Source organism: Mastomys coucha, unplaced genomic scaffold (assembly GCF_008632895.1).
Source record: "Mastomys coucha isolate ucsf_1 unplaced genomic scaffold, UCSF_Mcou_1 pScaffold21, whole genome shotgun sequence".
NCBI classification, from domain to species: Eukaryota; Metazoa; Chordata; class Mammalia; order Rodentia; family Muridae; genus Mastomys; species Mastomys coucha.
In genome coordinates, this window is record NW_022196904.1 from 37,400,691 (window position 1) to 37,411,983 (window position 11,293).

Consider the following 11,293-nt stretch of genomic DNA (forward strand, 5'->3'; position numbering starts at 1 on the left):
CTGAGCTTCTGGAGGAAAGAAAGAGGATTCTGAGGCTGAACCGGCTGGATCTGGGGCTGTCACCTGTGGGTACGGTTGAGTTGGCTCCGGCAAGGGACCGAGTCTCTGATGCAAGTGCCGCTGATGGGGTCTGCAGGCTCTACAATGACAAAGGGTCTCTCCTCCAGCGTGGCCACAGTGAGGTGCTGTGTGTCATCCACTGGCTGCAGGAAGCGGCCATAGCGGGACCATAGAGGGTACTTGAGGCGGAGGGTCTGCTGTTCCCAGCTGCCCACCTTGGCAAAAACAAAACAAAAACCAAACCAAAACAAAACAAAAAACAAAAGCAAACAAACACAACAGTCATACTGCCATGCTTCCTGGGAGCATTCTAGGGTGTCCTGCCTTTCCTGACCCTCCCTCAAACCAAGGATTGTGTGTACCATTTTCCTCCAGAAGCCAGATACCTTGCTCCTTTCTCCTCCAGACCAGAACCTGTGCCTTCAGTTATGACCTGTGTCTCCTTTCTCAGACATGGGGGCCCAGAGCCCCAACCCCCCTCCCTTAGACCCAGGGGTCCAGGTTCTCTCCTGCAGATGCCTGGGGTCTGGTTGGTCACTCACCACTTCCCACGTCCTATCTCTGGTGAGGGAGATGACCACCAGTGATGGGTTCACCAGAAAACCATCCTCATTGAAGGAGTAGTCTCGGTTATCCCAGGTGATGTTCATGAAGTACCTGGCCAGGAGAAAGGGACAGGGCCACATGAGAACCTGGGTTGGGTCCCTTGGTTGCTGAGGGCTGAGCCTCTTTTCTATTGACCATCCCCAGTCTCCCTGAATTCTCCCCTTAGTTGCCAGAACTCCCAGGACCAGGTCCCATGCTCTCAGCTTGGTGTTGATACCTCAGAGTCCTTGTGTGCCATGGTTTTGCCTCTTTCTGAAACCTATGGGGGGGGGGGAGGTGCCACGCCTCTAGGCCTTGGAAGGGCTGTGCTGTACCTAAAAAGACCTGCCTCTCATCTTGACCACCTGCCTCTGCCTCCCAAGCGCTGGGATTAAAGGCGTGTGCCACCACCGCCTGGCGCATGGCCTCATCTTGACCAGTTTTGACAAGTTGTAACACTCACGTAAACGTTCTCCTGGGATGAAGCTCCCCACCCGGGATACTCTGGGCTCCTAATTATCTTCATTGTACTAGAGTACATTGTACTAGAGTACATTGTACTAGAGTACAAGCCTCCTTTCTACCATGTCTCTAGCCAGCTGCTGCCCCTTCTGTCCCTCCATCCAGGCTATCAGTCCTCAAGCCCCATTCTTTCTTCCCTTACCTCTCTTCTACCAGCTACCTTTAGTCCTAAGACTTGTTGCTGGGGAGGCAGAGGCAGGCGGATTTTTGAGTTCGAGGCCAGCCTGGTCTACAGAGTAAGTACCAGGACAGCCAGGGTTACACAGAAAAACCCTGTCTCGAAAAACCAAAAAAAAAAAAGTGATGGGTGTTGGAAACCCAACCTGGGCCCTCTGAAAAGAACAGCTCCTAACTGCTGAGCCATGTCTCTAGCTCCTCCCTTATCTACATTATTTTAGCCTCTAAGTGTTACCTACCTGGTGTCACCTAACCCCCTGGGCTTTGTCTCACATCCCCCATTTTATTTTCATCTTGGAGGCTGCCACCCGTGGACAGTTCAGTTCTTTCTTTTCTGGCCTGGTTCATTGCTTGCTCCCCTCCCCAACCCCACTCCCATTAGACTGTGTCAGCTCTGTGAGAGTAAGGGATTTATTTAATTTTTTTTTTCAGTTTTTTGATTCAGGGTTTCATTATATAGCTTTGGCTAGCCTGAAACTCACTATGTAGACCAGGCTAGTCTTGAACTCAGAGAGTTTTGTCTGGGTGCTGGGATTAGAGGAATATACTACCACACCCAACTTTGATTGTTTTGTGCCTAGAGCAGTGCTTGGCACATAGATTCTCAGTAACAGGTTTTTCAGTGGATGGACGCTTGGCCAGTGGTTCATCCTTAGGTCTCAGTTTAGGATCCTGTCCGCCAGGAAACCTCCCTGACACTGGAGTTTACCCCCCAGTTATGCAGCCTGCATCGGGAGGCTGATGGTCGCCAACCAGTCTCCCCTTGGGATGCTCTTTTACAGTGAGACCTGTAGGCTCTAGAATTATGAGGAAGGAGAAAGTATGGATTAAGATCTGAACAGCAGCTGGGGAAAGTGAGCCTGAGGGGAGAAAGGATAGAGTCGGAAAGACGGAATCGGGAGATGAAAGAGTGGATGGCCGCGACTTGGCCTCAATTTCTGGAGTCTGTTCAGTGATGTTTATCTTTCCAATGAAGCCTTTCTCCTGGGAAAATCTAAACGAGACTGCTTTTTTGCAACCAAAAACTGTCCTGGTTGGGCAGGATTCCTCCCCCACCTTCCCCAAGGCTGCTGCTATCTCCATTACTGCAAGCCTCACACTGTGTGGCCATTATTCCCATCCCTGTATGTCACCTCTTTAGGTCCTTGCATTCTTTGAAGAAATCTGTGGTCTTATTCATCCCTGTGTTTCCAGGGCCCAGCATGAGTCCTAGTTCCTAGCAGGTGCTTGGTATTTATGAACACAGGATGCTTTTCTCACCCTCGTGTTCTGGGGTCCTGATTCCCAGCTCAGTTGTCCATTCTCTTTGCTCAGGTCCTCTTCTGCACCCACCACCTCCTCCCAGACTCATTCCTTCTGCTGTGGTCACCGTGTGCACAGTGTCCCCACTCCCAAAGCTTTACATCCTAGAGAGCTGTGACATTGTTTCCTTCCAATATCACAGGGTATAAGCTGGACCCATGGCCACAACAAGGGTGCCAGCCTCCTTGGCAGACCATCCAGGCCACATGCAGGAGTGGTACTAAAATATCCAACAGTCAGCACAGCACAGGTACTATCCAAACAGAGTGTGAGCCTACCCAATCAGTGAGAATGTTCAACTAACAAAAAAGGATGTGCCCTGTACAACCAGTATGTCAGTCCTGGCCAGGTGAGCCCTGTGCCCTCCACATCATTTAAAGGTGTGTGCCCTCTGCTATGGCTTTCCCCCTTCCTTACACTAGGCTCATTCTGGCATGTCTACAACCCTGCTTCTACTGTGCAGAGTAGGAAATACTGAATTACCACATGGAGCCCCAGTGGCCTGACATCCAGGACTGCCAGCCATTCATCTCTGAGCTGTCATGTGACAGAGGAACAAACTTCTGCCTTGCACGGGCAGCTCCATCATTAGGTCTTGTTATCACCAAGACTCGCCTCGTGATGCTTTATTTTATCCAGCCTAAGTTGCTGTCAATTGTCACTTTTTTACTTACAAAACAAACAAGCAAACAAACCCAGAAACTCTGCCAATTCCAACATGGTGACTGATCAGATATCTTGACTTCAAAGGCATATGTGTGTGTGATATTCTGTCTTAGATATTTTAGCCTTGGCTCCTGCCTCCATCTCCAGATTGCTGCTGAGAGGCAAGTCTACACTACCACAGTGAACTAAAATTATATGTTTTTGTTTTGCTTTGCTTTATTTATTTGAGACAGGGTCTCATGCAGCCCAGGCTAGCCTCCAACTTGCTATACATACAAGGACGATCCTGAACGACTGAGTCTTCTGCCTCCACTCCTAAAGGCCCTGGGATTAAAGTCTTTCACCACCATGCCCAGCCTTAAGTTTACATATCCTGAAGTCATGAAATAATAATGACAAACGCTGTATATTAGGTGCTTTCCAAATTACCTGGCTGAAGCCCAGAAAGGAGACCCAGTTGCACCCGTTTACAGAAAAGGAAATCAGAACCTGGATGAGCTCCATCCCAGCTCACTGATAAGTGAGTACTCCAATACTCCAAGTATTCCCGCCAATCACCTGTGCAGACTCTCCCCGCGGTGGGTGCGATTCTGGGCGCGGCAGTCATGGCCTAGCTCAGGCAGGAAGCCATAGTCTCGCAGCAGGGCCTGGGCACCTCTGGCCACCACCGCCACACCAGCAGCCACTCGACGTGCCAAGTCGTCACGCCAGCCAGCAGAGCGCACTGCAAACAGCCCGGCCGGCAGTGGGGCACCTCCTGGCAGAAGAAGGGGCTCCCCGGGGACCCCGGAGCCCCCACCTCCGGCCAGCTGAGGTCCCACCATGAACCAGACGTAGCCAGGCCCAGTGAGACCAGCTTCTTCTGCCGCTCGGAAAACAGGCTCTGCCTCCTCGCGGGCACAGAAGAGCAGGCGGATCTGCGCACTGACACTACGGAGCTGTGCGCCCAGGACGGCCTCACCGGCTCCGGGGTCCAGTGTCAGCGCTCCTCGATGCTCCCAGCCCACCAGACTGCCATCAGTCAGCACCTCGATGTATGACAAGAAGGCCCGATGGCCCGGGGCACGCGTAGTCACTGCCACAAAGGATGTCCAGTCGTACTCCTCCAGCACCTCAAAAATGACCTGCAGCTGTTGCTCTGTGGAGGAGCCAAGCTGTAGGAAGGTGGAGCCCTTCTCCTGTAGGAACAGGGAGGACCGACCAGTGAGCGGACCATGGTTGCCTGAGCCAGTGCCACCACAGCTGCCACTATGGCTGCTCACCAGGCCTGGCTCATTTTCCTTCTGCAGTACTGGCTTCCTCTAGGTCATGTTTAGCCACATAACTGAGTTCTTTCAGGTTCATCTAAAAAAAAAAAAAAACCTCACCCTGAACTTGATTCTCCAGTCTGAGGGCAGCTGTAGAGACCCAAAGGACTTAAGGTCTCAGAGTCACAGGAGGCATGCAGCCTGTGCTGCTCAGCATGTGGAAGAAGGCTGCCTCCAGGCAGGACTTCCTATTTGGATTTTGTATGAACGAGAAACTTATGGGGTGAGCTGCTGAGGTGTGAGGGTTCATCTGGTGGTAGTATGTAATATCACCACCACGAATTCATCCCATGTCTTCCCAGAGTTTACTGATGTATAGTTGCAAAAAGTAAGACTTACAATTCCCAGCATGCAGTAGACTGATGAATGGCCCTTTAATTTCCCTCCTGACCCCATGTTCTGTCTCTCTTACTGGCCTTTGCTCCTCAGTCAGAACCCTATATAAATACAAGAGTATTTTTTATGATGTTCTCTTTCCTTTTCTGTCCCCTCTCTGTCATTTAGATCCATGGGCTTGAATATTGTCTCCAGCACTATCCAGCATGGTAGCCACTAGCCATGTGTAGCTATTCAAATTAAAATTAAATAAAACTGAAAAAAATATAGTTCCTCAGCTGCATCATGCAAGTGCTCAACAGCCACCTGTGGCTTTGCAGCTGCCTGCTGGATGCGGAGGCACTGTCCATCTTCATCACGGCAGGCGTTCAGTGGAATGTGCCCAAGGCTCTTATCTTTGGTTACAACTCCTCCTGTGAGCTTCAGACAAGCCAATCCCACTTTCTAGTCTCCATCCCCAACCCAGGATTTCCACAAGTATCTCAGGAACCAGCATGTCAAAAGCAATTTCCTGACTCTCTTCAACCCTTCTCCTCTTTAGAGCAGAACCAACCAACCTCTTCCCTCCCTCTTCCTTCCTTCCCTCCATCCTTCCCTTCCTCCCTCCCTCCCTCCCTCCAAGATCTCATATATCATCAAATAAAACAGAAAATGACCCTGAGCTTCTGCTCCTCTTGTCCCTTCTGGAGTGCTGGGCTTACAGGTCCACACTGCTATGCCAGTTTATGTGGAGATGGGACCCAGAACCTTGTTCATGGTAGGCAAGCACTATAGCAGGAAATATACAGCCCCAGCTCCATTCCTTTCTGTTTTCCCCATGCTTACATGCAAGCCACCTCCAACACCTTCCAGCTGTGTGCTCTAACCTGACGGCTCCGCCTGCACCCCCATTCTCTGCCCTCACCATCACAGTTGCTCTAGCCTAGACATCTGCAGCTCTCTGGCACACTTCTCATCCCTGCTCATGTCTTTTAGTTTGTTCTCCAAACAGCAACCAAAGGGATCATTTCAGAATATTAACAGGAACACATCTCAACTGAAAACCTTCCAATAATTCTACTTTAGAATCAAAACCCAAGCACAGGCCCCTACATGAACCAAGCCTCAGTGCCTGTCTGAGCTCAGCTGCTTTCTGCCGTGCCTTGTTCTGTTTTCATACATAATGCTTCTAAGCTTTGCCCGTAGCAGTTGTCCCTCCTGGGGACACACTCCCCAGCTCCTCCATGTCTAGCTACCCCTTATCATCCTCCTTCATGGCCTGTGCAGCCACCACCTCCTCTGGAGACCTCCCTTGATTCCCATCTATTGGAGCCTCAGCCTCAGTCACTCCTGCCTTCCCTTTGGGCAGATTTCACTATCTGTTGCTTAGTTTGTCTCCCTCATTAGGGTACCAGTTCCATATGACCAGACCTCCCCCAATTCAGTTTTATAATCCTGAACCTAACGAAATAGGCCCCAGGCTGCACAAGTCTTCCTGCATCTACATGCACACAGCAGTCAGAATTTCTCCTTTGGCATATGCCAGTGGGTTAGTGCTGGGTACAAGACAGCTGTCCTGAAAAGAGGATCCTTCCCAGCATGCAGTGGAGACTCACAGAAGCCTCACCCCTCAGCGGGGATGGCTATGACGGACTAGGTCTTGGCATTCATCGTAGCACAGCTGGAGCCGTAAGGATAACACTTTTTCCCACCCCAGGGCAGTGAAGGGACTATATGTGTCCCTGAAGGTGACAGACTACACACAGAGTGGGGATGCAGTCACCAGCAATGGAAGTACAAGGGACCATGTATGCCAGTGCCCTATGGAGGTAGCAGCCGGGCCTACAGATCTGTCTACAAATCTAGCCAAGAACAAAGAAGCCGGATAGAGGTCTTTCCCAGAATGTTTTGGACAGACCTGAGGGCCCTGGGCTGCAATAGTGCTCTAGGGACAAGGCCACAGGTCTTCCTAGCCAATAACTGGCTGGTTTAGGTTCCATTCACCCAGGCGGCTCCATCCTTCAGCCAATCCCACTTTTAGGTTTCACTTGCTCCACACTTAGTACACCCCTTCTCAGGCTTCATATGCAAATTAGGTTAGTCCACGTCTCTTCTTTGGTACCAAAAGCCTACCATAACCCACTGTCCCCACCCAGGCCTCTGGAGGTAGGTCTCTTTTTAAGCTACCAACAGAACCAGTCTCTCCTGACTCCACTTCAGGTTTTTTATTTTCTTTGGGTTCAAGATCCTCATTTCCATACCTTTACAGTTTGACAAGCTCATTCTCAAACCCCACTCCAAGATCCTACTTCCTCTCTCAGCAAAGTCCTTTTATTACATTGCTTGGAGTGGGTCTACCCTCAGCCTTCTCCATTGGATCCTTCCCTCTCTCCTTCCTTGAGCATTAGCAGGGTCCTTGGCCTTGGCCTGCCTTTCATCATTCCACCTCTCAGAATGCATGGCTCTGTTCTCATTCCTAGACTTCTAGGCTCTAGGCCTCCAGCTGAGCTGCCCACCATGCCCTTCTTCAGTATCTAATTCTCTTCTCCCATAGTTCCCATAGTCTCTGCCTTCCTGGGCACAGCTTCTTCACTAGACTCCACCTCTTTCTGAACCTCATCCATTTCCAACTGACTCTTCCCCTCACTGGTCCAAAATCCATAACCAGTTCACTCATTAAAATCTATCTCTACTGCCACTGGTTTTTCCTCAGTCCTCACTGTAACCTATCTCCTTCCTGATTTTTTTTAAAAGATTTATTTATTTATTATATGTAAGTACACTGTAGCTGTCTTCAGACACACCAGAAGAGGATATCAGATCTTATTACAGTGGTTGTGAGCCACCATGTGGTTGCTGGGACTTGAACTCATGACCCTCCAAAGAGCAGTTGGTGCTCTTCCCCGCAGAGCCATCTCACCAGCCCTCCTTCCTGATTATTGATCTGACCCTTGTAGGTGACCCCTGAAAGGTGCTGTGAACCCTACAGAACACATCTCTTCAAGTCAGACTCCTCACTACATACACTTGACTCTTAACCACCAACCTGGAAACTGACCAACGGACGGCACCACCCCCTAGTTACTGTCCCGCCATTATGAAAACCTCCTAAATCTTGATAAAACCTGCCCCCAAGTTATCATAGGTCCTGCCTCTCAAGAGTCTTTCACTTCAGCATACACAGGCCCTGCCCCTCGACGAACCTCCCGTCCCAAGTCAATCAAAACTACGTCTGATCCCCGCCCCCGAGCCGCAAGGCCCCGCCCCGAGCCGCGAGGCCCCGCCCCCGAGGCGGCCCGTCCCCGGCGGTCGCGCGCACCTTGGGTGTGAGCACGAGCGCGGCGCCGCCGTGCACGGCCACGATGGGCAGCGAGGTCTGCGCCGACAGGAAGTCGAGAATGGGCGCGACGGCGGGCGCGCGCGAGTCGTCCTCGAACACCACGCCGTGCACGCGCAGCCCCGACAGCAGGTCGCAGAGCTGCAGCACAAGGCTGCGAGGGTCGGAGCCGTTGAGCACCAACGCCACGGGCCGCACGTCCAGGCCCGGGCTGCGCACTGCCGCCGCCACGGCCGGGCCCAAGCGCGCCGCCTCGGCCGCGTATGCCGGGCCGGAGAAGACCAGCGCCACGTTGAGCGGCCGCGCCCCGCCCGTGCCCCCGCCGGCCGCGCCCGGCCCCGGCACCTCCTCCGGGAACGGGCTGGCGCACGCCAGAGCCAGCAGCAACAGCATCTTAGCGGGGCCCCGAGGGCCGCGGGGGCCACCGGCGCCGCGCATCGCCTGCGGGCCCCGCCGGGCGGCCTCTGCGTGGACGGGAGGCGAGGGCAGAGCCCGAGGGGAGACACAGGAGAGACGGGGCGAGAGGGGAAGGTTGGGTGATGGAGAGAGGGAGGGGCCGACACGGAGGGAAACAGAGATGAGAGACAGAGATAAGGGAGAACGAGACAGAGGGAGGAGACAGAGATCGAGAAACAGAGATAGGGAATGTGACAGAGACAGTGAGACCCAGATAGTGAGGGAGACGCAGAGTCAGGATGAGAGGGGAAAGTTGGGTGAGAGGAGGAGCAGTGGCAGAAGCACAGAGAGAAACAAATGAAGAGCGAGAGATAGAAAGAAATGGAGAGACAGAGAGGGAAAGAGGCAGGAGAGACACACACATAGACCAGAGACAAGAAGAGACAGCGGGAAAGGCAGTGGAGGGAGTGGAAGGGAAAGATGGAACCCAAATAGAAGGAGGGGTGGGGGTGAGATGGAGGAATGGAATGTGGGAACCAGGAGGCACAAAGGCGGGAGGGGGTGAGTAATGGGGTCAGGGAAGATATAGAGGTAAGGGGTGGGGGAGAAGGCAGGGATGGAAGGGACAGTGATTGTACAGATGGGAAAGAGACCCAGAGATGGGACAAAAACCAGGAACAGAACCAGAGTGAGAGCAAAGAAGAGGGGGACAGCGAGAGATGGTCAAGGAGAGGGGAAAGAGTGAAGAGAGATGGAAGGCAGGGCTCACAGGGACACGGACCCAGGAGATGGAGCACGGCAGAGGATGGTAGTGAGGCAAGGAGAGATGCGGAAAGAAATACAGGGAGGAGGAGAGATGAGAAAGTTGGGGGGAATAGAAGGCAAGGCAGAGACCCACAGCCACCCAGAGTCAAGCACACACCAACCTCAGGAAGAAGGAGTGGAGATGGAGAAAGGCAAGCAGAGCAAATGAAATGCAGAGAAGACAGAAATAGCGAGGCAAGGCAAAGCCCCAGACCCCCACCCGAGAGGTGCCCAGCACACATGAAAGCAAAGCAGAGCCAGGTGGTGGAGGGAATGGAAAGAAAAGGGCGAAAGTAAGGGGGGAACGGGAGAGGGAAAAGGGTCAGGTGTGTGGGGGAGAAAGAAGGGAGAAATTAGTTGGGCATCCAAGGAGAGAAAATGCCCACCACCCCAAGCCATTCTTAGCCCCCTCCTCCTGTCCCTGCCCCCTCATTTTCATTCTTGATGAAACTGAGTCACAGGCCAGTCTTGGGGTTGGGGGCACAGCTGTGGAGAGCTGGGGGGGGGGGCTGTCCCTGGCTTCCAGCCCAGAGCAATTTAGTAAATTAAAGGAAGAAGAGTGTTGCCTCCAGTGGCCCCTGTTGAATACTAGTTGCCTGGGGTGGGTGGGCTAGGATCCCAGGCTCCTGGGTACTAGGTCTGAGGAGGAGCCCTGGGGGCCTAATCTCTGCTCCCATAAAGCTCCAAGAGCCTGCACTGGGGGCTTCCTGAATGGGCCAGGGTCCAGATACAGAAGGGTTCTCTCTTGGCTGTCAGTCTCCTGTCTGGTTGCCATGGTAGCACAGGTCAGTCCACTCTAGACAGCAAGGGCTGGGGCAAAGGCCCACACCCCCTACCCTGGCTGGAAACCTTATCTTCCAAGTCATTACTCCACCTTTCTGGAGGTCCTAGGTCCCTCCCTCCCCAGGGAAGGGGTGCCCCCTCCTGCAGGCTATACCTCCTCCTGCCCCTCCTCTCCATTGCCTTTCCTTCCCAAGCAGCTGGCTCAGTCCCTGCTCAGAATAGCCCCCCTTTCTCCCCAAAATAACGCACAGCTGTGGCCTGGCCCCCGCGGGGTTAATACTGGTTCTCTCCCTTTCTGGTGGCTGCTCAGCCATCAGCCCCCTCCTCTCCTTCTCAGACCCTGGCCTCTGCTTTTTTAGGGGTCCAAGGTCCTTGTCACTGTGAGGCCTAGGAGGGCAGCCTCAGCCCCACCCCTGTCGGGAGGCAGTGTTTTCACATAAAGGGTTCTTGAGGGCAACCCTCCTACCCAGTGCTCATACCCCATTATCAGTCCTCAGAAAGCAAAGTCCCCAGAGCTCACATCAGGGTTGGCAAAGTCCATTCTGACCTCTACCTTGTGAGATTAGCCTTTTGTTTCCACCCTACAGGGCCCTCAGAAGCACCCCCAGCCTGCTCTGTCAGGAGTGTTTGCCCTCCCGAAATTCCTGATTGAACTTGGCCTGGCAGGTACCCCACCTCACCCAACACTGCAGGCCACTCATCTCTTTCTCAGGGCCTGGGCATCCTGGCCTCATCCTGTCCCAACACCTGGGAGTCTTGGTTCCTGTCTTGTTCTCCTTTAAGGAGCCCCCCCTTTTTTTGCCTCAGACCCCATCAGTCCCAACACCCTTCCAGCTCACTAGCTCTGGCCTTCCCAGTTGTTCCCCTCATATCTTGCTCATGGTAAAAGGAGGAAGGGGGTCTCTGTGTCTCCATTGCCCCCTAATCCATCATGGGAATGAGGAGAAGCTTTGATCAACAGCTCCCCCTCATTGTACTGCAGAGAGCTTTCTGTCCCCCCACTTCATACACACACACACACACACACACACACACACAC

The 11,293-nt window shown here is 53.0% G+C and overlaps 1 protein-coding gene across 6 annotated transcripts in view; it reads right to left on the reverse strand.

The window, feature by feature from the left end:
• Positions 1–11,293, reverse strand: part of Grin2d (glutamate ionotropic receptor NMDA type subunit 2D) — a 39,597-nt gene that overhangs the window by 27,675 nt on the left and 629 nt on the right. For 3 of the 6 annotated variants that reach the window (XM_031386660.1, XM_031386659.1, XM_031386663.1), the window contains exons 2-5: positions 8,254–8,735; positions 3,871–4,490; positions 603–717; positions 64–275 (exon numbers count right to left, since the gene is read on the reverse strand). In XM_031386660.1, the coding sequence (XP_031242520.1) occupies positions 64–275; positions 603–717; positions 3,871–4,490; positions 8,254–8,709 (1,403 nt within the window). In that variant the 5' untranslated portion in view covers positions 8,710–8,735. Of the gene's footprint in view, positions 1–63; positions 276–602; positions 718–3,870; positions 4,491–4,958; positions 5,057–5,611; positions 5,703–8,253; positions 8,818–11,293 lie in introns of those variants that run through there. The other 3 variants (XM_031386664.1, XM_031386661.1, XM_031386662.1) reach the window with 3 other exon arrangements.